At 45.1% G+C, this 16,882-nt stretch overlaps 1 protein-coding gene across 1 annotated transcript; it reads left to right on the top strand.

The window, feature by feature from the left end:
* Nucleotides 1-2,544: 2,544 nt before the first annotated feature.
* On the top strand, nt 2,545-10,383 carry LOC135441636 (6-phosphogluconolactonase-like). The gene is given in 6 exon segments (XM_064701193.1): nt 2,545-2,826; nt 5,633-5,737; nt 6,162-6,177; nt 6,180-6,262; nt 9,711-9,851; nt 10,055-10,383. Coding segments are annotated over 6 exon segments (738 nt in total). The 5' UTR covers nt 2,545-2,556; the 3' UTR covers nt 10,178-10,383.
* The last annotated feature ends 6,499 nt before the right edge of the window (nt 10,384-16,882 follow it).

Raw genomic sequence — 16,882 nt, forward strand, 5'->3', positions numbered from 1 at the left:
GCCCCCTGGTGTCCCCTGATGTCCCTCAGTATCCCCCAGTGTCCCCAGTTGTCCCCCAGTGTCCCCAGTGCCATCCCAGTGTCCCCCAATGTCCCCTGATGTCCCCAGTGTCCCCCCAGCGCCACCCCAGTGTCCTCAGTGTCCTCCACTGCCATCTCAATGTCCCCAGTGTCCCCAGTATCCTGCAATGTCCCCCTGTGTCACTCGTGCCACCCCCGGTGTCCCCCCCAGTGCCATCTCAGTGCCACCCAATGTCCTCTGGTGTCCCCAATGCCCACCCCCAGTGCCACCCCAATTGTCCCCCAGCGTCCCCAATGTACCCAGTTGTACCCCAATGTCCCCAGTGCCACCCCAATTGTCCTCCAATGTCCCCAATGTCCCCAGTGCCACCCCAGCGTCCCCCAATGTCCTCTGGTGTCCCCAGTGTCCCCTCAGTGTCCCCCAGTGTCCCCAATGTCCCCAGTTGTCCCCCAATGTCCCCAGTGCCATCCCAGTGTCCCCAATGTCCCCCTCTGTCCCCTGATGTCCCAATGTCCCCCCAGTGCCACCCCAGTGTCCTTAGTGTCCTCCACTGCCATCTCAATGTCCCCAGTGTCCCCAGGATCCCCAGTGTCCCCTCAGTGCCACCCCAATGTCCCCCCAGTGCCACCCCAGTGTCCTTAGTGTCCTCCACTGCCATCTCAATGTCCCCAGTGTCCCCAAGTGTCCCCAGTGTCCCCTCAGTGTCCCCCAATGTCCCCCCCAGTGCCACCCCAGTTGTCCCCCAGTGTCCCCTCAGTGTCCCCCAACTGTCCCCCAGTGTCCCCAGTGCCATCTCACTGTCCTCAATGTCCCCAGTGTCCCCAGTGTCCCCAGTATCCTGCAATGTCCCCCTGTGTCACTCGTGCCACCCCCGGTGTCCCCCATGTCCCCTCAGTGTCCCCCCATGTCCCCCAGTGTCCCCAATGTCCCCAGTGCCCTCCCAGTGTCCCCAATGTCCCCTCCCCGTCCCTCAGGCAGTCCCCCGCTCTCTCCTCGCTCTCCCCCAGGGGTGGCCGGAGGTGACCGAAAGTGGCCAGAGGTGACCAAAGATGACCAAAGGTGACCAAAGGTGGCCACAGGTGACCAAAGGTGGCGACAGGTGGCCAGGGTGACCAAAGGTGGCCGGAGGTGACCAAAGGTGGCTGGAGGTGGCTGCAGGTGGCCGGGGGGGACCGAAGGTGGTCAGGGGTGGCCAGAGGTGACAGAAAGTGGCTGCAGGTGGCCGGGGGTGACCGGGGTGACCAAAGGTGGCCAGGAGTGGCCACAGTGGCCAGAGGTGTTCAGAGGTGGCCGGAGGTGACCAAAGCTGGCCAGAGGTGGCCGGGGGTGGCCAGAGGTGACCGAAAGTGACCAAAGGTGGCCAGGGGTGGCCACAAGTGGCTGGAGGTGACCGAAGGTGGTCGGGGGTGGCCAGAGGTGACAGAAAGTGGCTGCAGGTGGCCGGGGGTGACCGGAAGTGACCAAAGATTACCAAAGGCGGCCACAGGTGGCCGAAGGTGGCCACAGGTGACCGAAGGTGGCCACAGTGGCCGGAGGTGACAGAAGGTGACCAAAGGTGGGCAGAGGTGGCTGAAGGTGGCCACAGGTGACCTGAGGTGACCACGGGTGGCCGCAGGTGGTCAGGGGTGGCCAGAGGTGGCTGGGGCTGACCAAAGGTGGCCAGAGGTGACCAAAGGTGGCCGGGGATGGCCACAGGTGACCTGAGGTGACCACAGGTGGCCGCAGGTGGTCAGGGGTGGCCAGAGGTGGCTGGGGCTGACCAAAGGTGGCCACAGTGGCTGGAGGTGACCGAAGGTGGCCACAGTGGCCGGAGGTGGCCAGGGGTGACCAAAGGTGACCGGTGGCCGGGGCTGCGGCCACCACCGGCCACTGTGTGCAGCTTCCCTTGGTTGAATCCATAAATCCTTGTGTTGATGTTCATCTTCCTTTCTCAAGCTGCTTTTCACTGTTTTGTTAAGGCATGAGATAAGTATCTTCCCTTTTATATATTCTAAAGCTATAGTTTCAAAAGATCCTTACTACAAGCAATATTCTAAAATTATACTTCTAAAGGTCTTTATTGCAAAACTCTTTAAGGCTTAACTACAAGCAGAAAGTTCCTGTCAAAAAGCAACATCCTTAAAGCTTTAATTCAAATGCTCCTAAATCAACTTAAGGCTTATTAGGGTTAATTGTGAACAAAAGATAGGTTCAAAGGCCTTCTTCCATGCTTTATTTTTGTCAGTTATTATTAAAATTCGTCTTTATAATTGTCCCATGGTTGGTTTTCACACATGTTGCAATCATAAACACACACGTTGCCTGTATGTACCTGACCTCAAACACAGATTTGAATTTCACAGGGTGAAGCGGGAGAAGGGCAACGAGGCAGCCGCGCTCCTCTGGGCAGCGCCGCCACGCGAGGCCGAGGCTTCACTAGGCCGCGCGTTGCTAAGCAACGCGTCGCGCTCTGACACAACTTCCTGTAGCGGTCGCTTAGCAACGCGTCGCGCTACTGACGTCACTTCCTCATTCTCCCTCACCGGCGCCGCCATCATGGCGGCCGTGTCGGTATTCCCGTCCCCAGGCGAGCTCGGCGCGGCGCTGGCGCGGTCGGTGGCGGAGGCGGCGGCCGAGGCGGTGGCAAGCAGCGGCCGCTTCACGCTGGGGCTGTCCGGGGGCTCGCTGGTGCAGCTGCTGGCGCGGGAGCTGCCGCCCGCCCTCAGCGCCGTGGCCGGCTCCGAGCCGAGCCGCTGGCTGGTGGCGTTCTGCGATGAGCGCCTGGTGCCGCCCGAGCACCCCGAGAGCACCGGCGGCGCCTACCGGGTGAGCGCGGCTCCGCCACGGGCTGCGGGGCTCCACCGGTCCCTCCCAGTTCGGCCCAGTTCCCCCTCAGTCCCTCCCAGTCTGGCCCAGTTCGGCCCAGTTCCCCCCATTTCCCTCCCACTCTCCCCCTCAGTGCGTCCCAGTCTCCCAGTTCCTCCCAGTCTGGCCCAGTTCCCTCCAACCCCTCCCAGTCCCCTCTCGGTCCCTCCTGACTCCCCTCAGCTCCTCCGAGTTCCTCCCAGTTCCTCCTAGTGCTCCCAGTTTGGCCCAGTTCGGCCCAGTTTCCCCCTCAGTTCCCCTCAATCCTTTCCCAGTCCTTCCTGACTCCCCTCAGCTCCTCCCAGTGCTCCCAGTTCCTCCCAGTCTGGCCCAGTTCCCCCATTTCCCTCTCAGTCTCTCCTGACTTCTCTCAGTCCCTCCCAGTGCTCCCAGTCTGGCCCAGCTCCTCCCAGTTTGTCCCCGTTCCCCCCTCAGTCTCTCCGAACTCCCCTCAGCGCCTCCCAGTGCTCCCAGTTCCTCCCAGTTTGGCCCAATCCCCTCCCAGTCTCCTAACCCCCCTCAGTTCCTCCCAGTTCCTCCCAGTGCTCCCAGTTTGGCCCAGTCTGGCCCAGTTTCCCCTCAGTTCCCTTCAATCCTTTCCCGGTCTCTCCTGACTCCCCTCAGTCCCTCCCAGTCCCTCCCAGTTCGGCCCAGTCTGGCCCAGTTCCCTCCTCGGTTCCCCCATTTCCCTCAATCCCTCCTAACTCCCCTTAGCGCCTCCCAGTGCTCCCAGTTTCTCCCAGTTTGGCCCAGTCCCCCCTCAGTGCCTCCATTTCCCTCCCAGTCTCCCCTGACTCCCCTCAGTTCCTCCCAGTGCTCCCAGTTCCTCCCAGTCTGGCCCAGTTTCCCCCTCAGTTCCCTTCAATCCTTTCCCGCTCTCTCCTCACTCTCCTCAGCTCCTCCCAGTGCTCCCAGTTCGGCCCAGTCTGGCCCAGTTCCCGCCATTTCCCTCCCAGTTCCTCCTGACTCCCCTCAGCTCCTCCCAGACTCTCCCAGTCCCTCCCAGTTCGGCCCAGTCTGGCCCAGTCCCCCCATTTCTCTCCCAGTTTCTCCTGATTCCCCTCAGCTTTTCCCAGTCCCTCCCAGTGCTCCCAGTTTGGCCCAGTCTGGCCCAGTTCCCCCCAGTCCCTTCCCAGTCTCTCCTGACTCCCCTCAGCTCCTCCCAGTACTCCCAGTAACCCTGCCCTGCTCTCTCCCAGTCCCTCCCAGTGCTCCCAGTTTCCATTCCCAGTTCCCCCCAGTTTCCCCTCACAGCGTTCCCAGTGCCTCCCAGTGCTCCCAGTTTACCCAGTTTAACCCTTTCAGACCCAGCTGCTGTCCCAGTTTAACCCTACCCAGTTTGCCCAGTTTAACCAGTTTAACCCTTCTCAGTTTGCCCAGTTTACCCAGTGCTCCCAGTTTAACCCCTCCAGTTCCAGCTGCTGTCCCAGTTCCCAGTGCTCCCAGTTTAACCAGTTTAACCCTTCAGGCCCAGCTGCTGTCCAGTGTTCCCAGTGTTCCCAGTTTAACCCTTTCAGTGTTTCCAGTTTAACCAGTTTAACCCTTCAGGCCCAGCTGCTGTCCCAGTGCTCCCAGTGTTCCCAGTTTAACCCAGTTTAACCCTTCAGGCCCAGCTGCTGTCCCAGTGTTCCCAGTGTTCCCAGTTTAACCCTTCCCAGTGTTCCCAGTTTAACCCAGTTTAACCCTTCCCAGTGTTCCCAGTTTAACCAGTTTAACCCTTTCAGTGTTCCCAGTTTAACCAGTTTAACCCCTTCAGGCCCAGCTGCTGTCCCAGTGTTCCCAGTGTTCCCAGTGTTCCCAGTTTAACCCCCTCAGTCCCAGTGTTCCCAGTTTAACCAGTTTAACCCCTTCAGGCCCAGCTGCTGTCCCAGTGTTCCCAGTTTAACCAGTTTAACCCCTCAGGCCCAGCTGCTGTCCCAGTTTAACCAGTTTAACCCTTTCAGTGTTCCCAGTTTAACCCCTCCAGTTCCAGCTGCTGTCCAGTTTAACCAGTTTAACCCTTTCAGTGTTCCCAGCTGCTGTCCCAGTTTACCCAGTTTAACCCTTTCAGTGTTCCCAGTTTAACCCAGTTTAACCCTTCCCAGTGTTCCCAGTTTAACCAGTTTAACCCCTTCAGGCCCAGCTGCTGTCCCAGTGTTCCCAGTTTAACCAGTTTAACCCTTTCAGTGCTCCCAGTGTTCCCAGTTTACCCAGTTTAACCAGTTTAACCCCTCAGGCCCAGCTGCTGTCCCAGTGTTCCCAGTTTAACCAGTTTAACCAGTTTAACCCCTCAGGCCCAGCTGCTGTCCCAGTGTTCCCAGTGTTCCCAGTGTTCCCAGTTTAACCAGTTTAACCCCTTCAGGCCCAGCTGCTGTCCCAGTTTACCCAGTTTAACCAGTTTAACCCCTCAGGCCCAGCTGCTGTCCCAGTGTTCCCAGTTTACCCAGTTTAACCAGTTTAACCCTTCAGGCCCAGCTGCTGTCCCAGTGTTCCCAGTTTAACCAGTTTAACCCCTTCAGGCCCAGCTGCTGTCCCAGTGTTCCCAGTTTAACCCTTCCCAGTGTTCCCAGTTTAACCAGTTTAACCCTTCAGGCCCAGCTGCTGTCCCAGTGTTCCCAGTTTAACCAGTTTAACCCTTCCCAGTGTTCCCAGTTTAACCAGTTTAACCCTTTCAGTGTTCCCAGTTTAACCCTTTCAGTGTTCCCAGTTTAACCAGTTTAACCCCTCAGGCCCAGCTGCTGTCCCAGTTTAACCAGTTTAGCCCAGTTTAACCAGTTTAACCCCTCAGGCCCAGCTGCTGTCCCAGCTCGCTGCCCCCCCCCAGGTGCTCTGGGTCCGTTCCGAGCTGGGCCCGGCCGAGGCTGCGCGGGAATACGAGGGCAGGCTGAGACAGGTACTGGGCAAACTGGGAGCACTGGGAGGGACTGGGAATGGGACTGGGGCAACTGGGAGGGACTGGGAGCACTGGGAATGGACTGGGAGCACTGGGAGGGACTGGGAATGGGCACTGGGATCAGTCCCTGGGCTGAACTGGTCCATACTGGTCCAAACTGGTCCGTACTGGTCCAAACTGGTGCAGACTGGTCCGCACTGGTCCGTATTGATCTGAACTGATCCATACTGGTCCATACTGGTCCATACTGGTCCAAACTGGTCCAAACTGGTCCATACTGGTCCAAACTGTACTGGTCCATATTGATCCGTACTGTTCCATACTGGTCGAGAGCGATCTGAACTGATCCATACTGGTCCGTACTGGTCCATATTGATCTGAACTGGTCCGTACTGGTCCGTATTGATCTGAACTGGTTTTGCAGGCGTTCCCAGGCGAGGACCCCCCCAGTTTGACCTGCTGCTGTTGGGGGTGGGGCCGGACGGTCACACCTGCTCGCTGTTCCCGGGACACGCCCTGCTCCAGGTCACCCCAATTCCCAAATTCCCAAAATTCCCAAAATTCTGGGAATTTCCCCATCATTTTCCTTCCATTTCTCCTGCTTTTCCTGTTATTTTTTCCCATTTTTCCTATGTTTTGCTGTCATTTTTCCTGTTATTCCTCCCATTAATTTTCCCCATTTTCCCATTAATTTTCCCTATTTTTTTCCGATTATTTTTCCCATTATTTTCCCCATTATTTTCTCATTCTTTTCCCATTTTTCCCGTGTTTTTCTGTCATTTTTCCTATTAATTCCTCCCATTATTTTCCCCATTTCCCATTAATTTTCCCCATTTTTCCCATTAATTTTCCCTATTTTTCCCATTATTTTCCCCATTATTTTCCCATTCTTTTTCCCATTTTTCCCGTGTTTTTCTGTCATTTTTCCTATTAATTCCTCCCATTATTTTCCCCTTTTTTACCATTAATTTTCCCCATTATTTTCCCATTAATTTTCCCTGTTTTTCCCATTATTTTCCACATTATTTTCCCATTCTTTTCCCCATTTTCCCCATGTTTTCCTGTAATTTTTCCTGTTATTCCTCCCATTAATTTTCCCCATTTTCCCATTAATTTTCCCCATTTTTCCCATTAATTTTCCCTATTTTTTCCATTATTTTCCCATTAATTTTCCCTATTTATCCCATTATTTTCCCATGATTTTTCCCTGAATTTTCCCTGTTACTTTCCTGATATTTTCCCCATAATTTCCCCTCGGATTTTTCCCAATTTCCCGGTGTTTTTCCCCATTTCCAGGAGCAGAATTCCCTGATTTCCTTCCTGGAGGACTCTCCCAAGCTCCTCTCCATGGGTTCCTCCTTTCCCTTTATTTTTCCTGTTATTTTTCCCATGATTTTTCCCATTTTTTGTGATATTTTTCCCTGAATTTCCCCCATTATTTTTTCCCAATTTCCCACTATTTTCCCATTGTTTTTCCTGTTGTTTTTTCCCATTATTTTCCCAATTTTTCCCATTATTTTTCCCTCTTTTTCCCATAATTTTCCCCTATTTTTCCCATTATTTTCTCAAATTTTCCTGTTATTTTTCCCATTATTTTCCCATTATTTTCCCATTTTCCCCATTATTTTTCCCATTATTTTCCCTGGTTTTTGTGCTATTTTCCCCTGTTTTTTCCACCCGGATTTGTCCCAATTTCCCGGTGTTTTTCCCCATTTCCAGGAGCAGAATTCCCTGATTTCCTTCCTGGAGGACTCTCCCAAGCCCCTCCCCAGGGGCTCCTCCTTTCCCATTATTCTTTCCTGTTATTTTTCCCGTTATTTTTCCCATTTTTTGTGCTATTTTCCCCTGAATTTCCCCCATTATTTTTTCCCAATTTCCCACTATTTTCCCATTGTTTTTCCTGTTATTTTCCCATTATTTTCCCATTATTTTCCCATTATTTTCCCATTATTTTCCCATTATTTCCCCCCCTATTTTTCCCATTATTTTCTCAAATTTTCCTGTTATTTTTCCCATTATTTTCCCATTATTTTCCCCATTTTCCCCATGATTTTTCCCTGAATTTTCCCTGTTACTTTCCTGATATTTTCCCCATTTTTTCCCATTGGATTTTTCCCAATTTCCCGGTGTTTTTCCCCATTTCCAGGAGCAGAATTCCCTGATTTCCCACCTGGAGGACTCTCCCAAGCCCCTCCCCAGGGGCTCCTCCTTTCCCTTTATTTCCAATTATTTTTCCCATTAATTCTCTCATTATTTTTCCAATTTTTCCCTTTATTTTCCCCTGGATTTTCCCCATGACTTTTTCCTAATTTCCTATTATTTTCCCAATATTTTCCCTGTTATTTTTCCCATTATTTTCCCCATTAATCCCATTATTCCCATTCCCATTCTCCCATTATTTTCCCCTATTTTTCCCATAATTTTCCCCTATTTTTCCCATTCCCATTTTCCTGTTATTTTCCCATTATTTTCCCATTATTTTCTCAAATTTTCCTGTTATTTTTCCCATTATTTTTCCCATTATTTTCCCCATTATTTCCCCTATTTCCCCCCCTATTTTTCCATTATTTTCTCAAATTTTCCTGTTATTTTTCCCATTATTTTTCTGACTATTTTTTCTCATTCTTCCCCATTTTTTCCCATTATTTTCCCCTGGATTTTCCTATTATTTTTCCCATTATTTCCTCATTATTTCCCCCATTATTTCTCCTAACACTTTTCCCATTTTCCCCTATTATTCCCCCATGATTTTCCCCAATATTTTCCCTATTTTTCCTATTACTTTTCCATTATTTTTCCCATTTTCACTGGGTTTTTTCCCCCATTTTTTGTGCTATTTCCCCTGTTTTTTTCTGCCCGGATTTTTCCAATTTCCCGGTGTTTTTCCCATTTCCAGGAGCAGAATTCCCTGATTTCCCACCTGGAGTACTCTCCCAAGCCCCTCTCCATGGGTTCCTCCTTTCCCTTTATTCCCCATTATTTTCTCATCATTTTTCCCATTATTTTTCCCATTATTTTTCCCATTATTTTTCCAAGTTTTTCCCCTTGGATTTTCTCCTGCTTTTCCCATTATTTTTCCCGTTATTTTTCCTGTTATTTTTCCCATTGTTTTTCCCCAATTTTTCTGTGGATTTCTCCCATTATTCCCCCCAAATATTTCCCCAATATTTTTCACATTATTTCCCCTGGATTTTCCCAATTTTCCCCATTATTTTCCCATTATTTTCCCATTATTTTCCTGTTATTTTCAGCCATTATTTTCCCATTTTTGCTGACTATTTTGCCTCTTTTTTCCCCTGGATTTTCCTGTTATATTTCTCATTATTTTCCTCATTTTTCCCATTAATTCTCCCATTATTTTCCCCATTTTTCCAATTGTTTTTCCCTGGATTTTCCCCATTTTTCCTTGGATTTTTCCCCATTTTTTGTGCTGTGTTCCCCATTATTTTCCCCATTATTTTCTCCTGTATTTTTCCCATTATTTCCCAATTTCTCCCATTATTTTCCCCATTTTTTGTGCTATTTTCCCCCTGTTTTTTCCCCATTATTTCCCATTGGATTTTTCCCAATTTCCCGGTGTTTTTCCCCATTTCCAGGAGCAGAATTCCCTGATTTCCCACCTGGAGGACTCTCCCAAGCCCCTCCCCAGGGGCTCCTCCTTTCCCTTTATTTCCCATTATTTTTCTCATAATTTTCCCCATTTTCTGTTATTTTTTCCCCATGATTTTCCCATTATTTTTTCGTGCTATTTTCCCCATTATTTTCCCCTGGATTTTCCCCATTTCCCATTATTTTCTCAAATTTTCCTGTTATTTTTCCCATTATTTTCCCCATTTTCCCCATTGTTTTTCCCATTATTTTCCCCGTTTTTTTTGCTATTTTCCCCCTGTTTTTTCCCCACAATTTCCCCCGGATTTTTCCCAATTTCCCCTTGGATTTTTCCCAATTTCCCGGTGTTTTTCCCCATTTCCAGGAGCAGAATTCCCTGATTTCCCACCTGGAGGACTCTCCCAAGCCGCCTCCCCGGCGGGTGACGATGACGCTGCCGCTGCTCAACGCGGCCAAATCCCTGCTGGTCGTGGCCACCGGGGCTGCCAAGGCCCCTGTGATCAAGGTTTGGGCTGAAATCCTGGGATTTTGGCTTAATTCCCATTTTTGGGGGTTAAATCCTGGTTTTTTGGGGGGTTAAATCCCATTTTTGCAGCTAAAATCGCCATTTTTGGGGCTAAAATCGCCATTTTTTGGGTCCAACCCCCATTTTCGGGGCCCAGCTTTCCATTTTTGGGGTTAAATTTGTGATTTTTGGTGTCCCCACAGCGGATCCTGGAGCAGCAGGAGGATCCCGACCCCGTCCCGGCCGCGCGGCTCCGGCCCCGCTCGGGGCGGCTCCGGTGGCTCCTGGACCGGGAGGCGGCGGCCGAGCTGGGGCAGCGCCCGTGAGCCTGGAATTCCATGGGAAATCCGGGAATTCCGGGGGAAAAATGGGAAATGGGGATGGAGGAATTCCGGGAAAAATAACCCAGGAAAAATGGACTTGGAATGGAAACATTCGTGTGGGAAAAATGGGAAAAAATGTCTTTAAAATGGAGGAATTCCGGAAAAAATAGCCCAGGAAAAATGTGCTTAAAATGGAGAAAATCCCAGGAAAAATGGACTTGAAATGGAAAAATTCCGTGGGAAAAAATGGGAAAAAAATGCCCTTAAAATGGAGAAATTCCAGGAAAAAATGTCCGAAAAAATTGAGAAAATCCAGAGAAAAATGTCCTTAAAATTGGGAAATTCCAAGGTAAAATGTCTTTAAAATTGAGAAATTCCGTGGAAAAAAGGGAAGAAATATCGTTAAAATTGAGAAATTCCATGGAAAAATGGAAGAATTCCATGGAAAAATGGAAGAATTTCATGGGAAAATGTCTTTAAAATGGAGAAATTCCATGGGGAAATGTTCTTAAAATTGGGAAATTCCCAGGTAAAATGTCTTTAAAATGGAGAAATTCAATGGAAAATTTGGGAATTCCGGGGGAAAATGGGAAATGTGGATGGAGGAATTGTGGAAAAAATAACCCAGGAAAAATGGACTTGGAATGGAGAAATTCCGTGAGAAAAATGGGAAAAAATGTCTTTAAAATGGAGAAATTCCGGAAAAAAACTCAGCAAAAATGTCCTTAAAATGGAGAAAATCCCAGGAAAAATGGACTTGAAATGGAAAAATTCCAGGAAAAAAGCCCAGCAAAAATGTCCTTAAAATGGAGAAATTCCATGAAAAAATGTCCTAAGAAATGGAGAAAATCCAGAGAAAAATGTCCTTAAAATTGGGAAATTCCCAGGTAAAATGTCTTTAAAATGGAGAAATTCAATGGAAAAATCGGGAATTCCCGGGAAAAAATGGGAAATGTGGATGGAGGAATTCCGGAAAAAATAACCCAGGAAAAATTCCGTGGGGAAAATGTGAAAAAAGGTCCTTAAAATGGAGGAATTCCATGGGAAAATGTCTTTAAAATTGAGAAATTCCATGGAAAATTTGGGAATTCCGGGGGAAAAATGGGAAATGTGGATGGAGGAATTGTGGAAAAAATAACCCAGGAAAAATGGACTTGGAATGGAGAAATTCTGTGGGAAAATGTTCTTAAAATGGAGAAATTCCATGAAAAAATGTCCTAAGAAATGGAGAAAATCCAGAGAAAAATGTCCTTGAAATGGAGAAATTCCGGAAAAAAAACCAGCAGAAATGTCCTTAAAATTGAGAAAATCCCAGAAAAATGTCCTTAAAATTGGGGAATTCCATGGGGAAATTCGGGAATTCCGGGGAAAAATGGGAAATGGGGATGGAGGAATTCCAGAAAAAATAACCCAGGAAAAATGGACTTGGAATGGAAAAATTCCGTGGGAAAAATGGGAAAAAATGTCCTTAAAACGGAGAAATTCCGTGGGAAAATGTCTTGAAAATGGAGAAATTCCATGAAAAAATGTAGGAATTCCACGAGGAAAATGTCCTTAAAATTGAGAAATTCCCAGGAAAATGTCTTTAAAATGGAGTAATTCCCAATATCTTTAAATTTAAAGATATTCCCAAATATCTTTGAAATTGAGAAATTCAATGGAAAATTCGGGAATTCCGGGAGAAACGGGAAATGTGGACTCGGGATGGAGGAATTCTGGAAAAAAACCAGGAAAAATGGACTTGGAATGGAAAAAATGTGCTTAAAATGGAGGAATCCCGTGGGAAAATGTCTTTAAAATTGAGAAATTCCATGAAAAAATATCCTAAAAAATGGAGAAAATCCAGAGAAAAATGTCCTTAAAATTGAGGAATTCCCAATATCTTTAAATTTAAAGATATTCCCAAATATTTTTAAAATTGAGAAATTCAATGGAAAATTCGGGAATTCCAGGAGAAACGGGAAATATGGACTCGGGATGGAGGAATTCCAGAAAAAAACACCCAGGAAAAATGGACTTGAAATGGAAAAATTCCAGAAAAAAACCCAGCAAAAATGTCCTTAAAATGGAGAAATTCCGTGGGAAAATGTCCTAAGAAATGGAGAAAATCCAGAGAAAAATGTCCTTAAAATTGGGAAATTCCCAGGTAAAATGTCTTTAAAATGGAGAAATTCAATGGAAAAAAATGGAAAAATTGCGTGGAAAAAATGGGAAGAAATATCGTTAAAATTGAGAAATTCCATGGAAAAATGGAAGAATTCCATGGGAAAATGGAAGAATATCATCGAAAAATGTCTTTAAAATTGAGAAATTCAATGGGAAATTCGGGAATTCCGGGGGAAAAATGGGAAATGTGGATGGAGGAATTGTGGAAAAAATAACCCAGGAAAAATGGACTTGGAATGGAAAAATTCCGTGGAAAAAAATGTCCTTAAAATGGAGAAATTCCATGAAAAAATGTCCTAAGAAATGGAGAAAATCCAGAGAAAAATGTCCTTAAAATTGGGGAAATTCCCAGGTAAAATATCTTTAAAATGGAGAAATTCAATGGAAAATTCGGGAATTCCCGGGAAAAAATGGGAAATGTGGATGGAGGAATTCCAGAAAAAAAATCCCAGGAAAAATTCCGTGGGAAAAATGGGAAAAAAGGTCCTTAAAATGGAGGAATTCCGTGGGAAAATGTCCTTAAAATTGAGAAATTCAGTGGAAAATTCGTGAATTCCGGGGAAAAAATGGGAAATGTGGATGGAGGAATTCCGGAAAAAATAACCCAGGAAAAATGGACTTGGAATGGAAAAATTCCGTGGGAAAAATGGGAAAAAATGTGCTTAAAATGAAGAAATTCCAGGAAAAAATGTCTTTAAAATGGAGGAATTCCATGGGGAAATGTCCTTAAAATTGAGAAAATCCAGAGAAAAATGTCCTTAAAATTGGGGAATTCCCAATATCTTTAAATTTAAAGATATTCCCAAATATCTTTAAAATTGAGAAATTCAATGGAAAATTTGGGAACTCCGGGAGAAATGGGAAATCTGGATTCGGGATGGAGGAATTCCAGAAAGAAAAAACCAGGAACAAAGGACTTGGAATGGAAAAATTACGTGGAAAAAAATGTCCTTAAAATGGAGAAATTCCATGAAAAAATGTCCTAAGAAATGGAGAAAATCCAGAGAAAAATGTCTTAAAAATGGAGAAATTCCAGAAAAAAACCCAGCAGAAATGTCCTTCAAATGGAGAAAATCCCAGGAAAAATGTCTTTAAAATGGAGAAATTCCATGGAAAATTTGGGAATTCCGGGGGAAAAATGGGAAATGTGGATGGAGGAATTCCAGAAAAAAACACCCAGGAAAAATGGACTTGAAATGGAAAAATCCCAGGAGAAAAATGGAGAAATTCCATGGAAAAATGTCCTAAGAAATGGAGAAAATCCAGAGAAAAATGTCCTTAAAATTGGGAAATTCCCAGGTAAAATGTCCTTAAAATGGAGAAATTCCATGGAGTAATTCCATGGAAAAATGGGAAAAAATATCCTTAAAATTGAGGAATTTCATGGAAAAATGGGCTGGGAATGCAGAAATTCTGGAAAAAAAAAAAACCAGCAAAAATGTCCTTAAAATAGAAAAATTCCAGGGAAAAAATGTCCTTAAAATGGAGAAATTCCATGGAAAAATGGGAAAAAATGTATTTAAAATTGAGGAATTTCTGGGGAAAATGGGCTGGGAAAATTCCCATGAAAAATTTCTTTAAAATTGAGAAATTCCATGGAAAAAATGGCTTTAAAGTGGAGAAATTCCATGGGAAAAATGGGAAAAAAATGTCCTTAAAATTGAGGAATTCCATGGAAAAAAATGTTCTGGGAATGGAGAAATTCTGGAAAAAAAAGTCCTTAAAATTGAGAAATTCCCATGAAAATTTTCTTTAAAATTGAAAAATTCCATGGAAAAATGTTCCTTAAAATTAAGGAATTCCAGGAAAAATATCCTGGGAATTTCTCAATTCCAGGAAAAAAAAAATGTTTCTGGAAGTGAAAATTCCAATGGAAATTAATTAATAGAATGAATTAATTAATGGAATTCCCAGGAAAAAAAATGTCCCAGAAATTGAGGATTTTCCATGGGAAAATATCTCAGGAATTGAGAATTCCAATGGGATTTTTGGATTCTTTTAATTGGGATTTTTTTGGATTTTTGATCCTTTTTTGGGGGGGATTTTTGGCTTTTTAGTTTGGGAGTTTTGAAATTTTTTTGAGATTTTGGACTGGATTTTTTTACCTTTTTATTTGATTTTTGAATTCTTTTTTTTGGTGATTTTACCAGAATATTTTGGGACCAGGGGTTGCTTTGACTGAGCTGAAAATTCCCAGAAAATCCTCAAAATTCCGGGAAAAAAAAACCAAAAAAATCAAAGAAATCAAAAAATTCTGAAATCAAGAGCGGGACTGGGAATCCCAGCAGGAACTGGGATCAACTGGGAGAGGAAAAATGAATCAAAACGGGCCAAAAAATTGAGATTTTTGGAGATTTAGGAGCTTTTATTTGGATTTTTTTTGGAATAAACGGTGCTTGGGTTGAGCTGGAATTGGGCTGAGAATTCCTTGGATTAACTGGGATGAACTGGGATGAACTGGGAGGGATAAAAAGGAGAAAAATGGGCTGAAAAAAGCAAATTTTGGGTCTGTTTGGAAGCAGAAATGGGAATTTTTTCCTTCTTTATCCATGGGAAAATTGGGAATTTGAACTGGGATAAACTGGGATGAACTGGGAGGGACTGGGATGAACTGGGAGGGATAAAAAGGAGAAAAATGGGCTGAAAAAAGCAAATATTGGGTCAGAATGGGAATTTTTTCCTTCTTTATTCATTGGAAAATTGGGAATTTGAACTGGGATGAACTGGGAGGGATAAAAAGGAGAAAAATGGGCTGAAAAAAGCAAATTTTGGGTCTGTTTGGAATCAAGAATGGGAAAATTTTTCCTTCTTTATCCATGGGAAAATTGGGAATTTGGACTGGGATGAACTGGGATAAACTGGGATAAACTGGGAAGGGTAAAAGGAGAAAAATGGGCTGAAAAAAGCAAATTTTGGGTCTGTTTGGAATCAAGAATGGGAATTTTTTCCTTCTTTATCCATGGGAAAATTGGGAATATAAACTGGGATAAACTGGGATGGACTGGGAGGGATAAAAAGGAGAAAAATGGGCTGAAAAAAGCAAATTTTGGGTCAGAATGGGCAAAATTTCCTTCTTTATCCATGGGAAAATTGGGAATTTGGACTGGGATGAACTGGATAAACTGGGATGGACTGGGATGGACTGGGAGGGATAAAAAGGAGAAAAATGGGCTGAAAAAAGCAAATTTTGGGTCTGTTTGGAACCAAGAATGGGAATTTTTTCCTTCTTTATCCATGGGAAAATTGGTAATTTGGACTGGGATAAACTGGGAGGGACTGGGATAAGCTGGGAGGGATAAAAAGGAGAAAAATGGGCTGAAAAAAGCAAATTTTGGATCCTTTTGGAACCAAGAATGGGAATTTTTCCCATCTTTATCCATGGGAAAATTGGGAATTTGGACTGGGATGAACTGGGATAAACTGGGATGAACTGGGAGGGATAAAAAGGAGAAAAATGGGCTGAAAAAAGCAAATTTTGGGTCAGAATGGGCAAAATTTCCTTCTTTATTCATTGGAAAATTGGGAATTTGAACTGGGATGAACTGGGAGGGATAAAAAGGAGAAAAATGGGCTGAAAAAAGCAAATTTTGGGTCTGTTTGGAAGCAGAAATGGGAATTTTTTCCTTCTTTATCCATGGGAAAATTGGGAATATAAACTGGGATAAACTGGGAGGGACTGGGATAAACTGGGAAGGGTAAAAGGAGAAAAATGGGCTGAAAAAAGCAAATTTTGGGTCTGTTTGGAAGCAGAAATGGGAATTTTTTCCTTCTTTATCCATGGGAAAATTGGGAATTTGAACTGGGATGGACTGGGATAAACTGGGAGGGACTGGGATGAACTGGGAGGGATAAAAAGGAGAAAAATGGGCTGAAAAAAGCAAATTTTGGGTCTGTTTGGAAGCAGAAATGGGAATTTTTTTCCTTCTTTATCCATGGGAAAATTGGGAATTTGGACTGGGATGAACTGGGAGGGATAAAAAGGAGAAAAATGGGCTGAAAAAAGCAAATTTTGGGTCGGTTTGGAAGCAGAAATTGGAATTTTTTTCCTTCTTTATTCATGGGAAAATTGGGAATTTGAACTGGGATGAACTGGGAGGGATAAAAAGGCTAAAAATGGGCTGAAAAACTGGGATTTTTCTGCAGGAAATTCCATCTTCCCTCAGGAATTTCTCCCTCTCAAAGGAACTTTTCATTCCGGACCTTTCCAGCCCCGCCCTCGTCCCAAAAAATCCCAAAATATTCCAGAGGCCTCCGCCCATCCCCCCCTCCTGCTGGATATTCCTGCGTTTTTCCGCTTTTATTCCCATTTTTTTGGGGTTTTTTCCTCTTTTTTTCCCCTTTTTTCCTCCTTTTTTCTCCCTTTTCTCCCCCTTTTTTCCCCTTTGATTTTCATTTATTTCAATTTATCTTATTTTTCCTCTTTTATTCTCATTTCTTTCCCTTCCCCCCTCTTTTCCTTTTTTCCCCTTTTTCCCTCACTTGATTCTGATTTATTTCAAATTTTCCCATTTTTATTCCTTTATTCCCATTTCTTTCCCTTCT

The sequence above is a fragment of the Zonotrichia leucophrys genome, unplaced genomic scaffold, assembly GCF_028769735.1.
Source record: "Zonotrichia leucophrys gambelii isolate GWCS_2022_RI unplaced genomic scaffold, RI_Zleu_2.0 Scaffold_388_48234, whole genome shotgun sequence".
NCBI classification, from domain to species: domain Eukaryota; kingdom Metazoa; phylum Chordata; class Aves; order Passeriformes; family Passerellidae; genus Zonotrichia; species Zonotrichia leucophrys.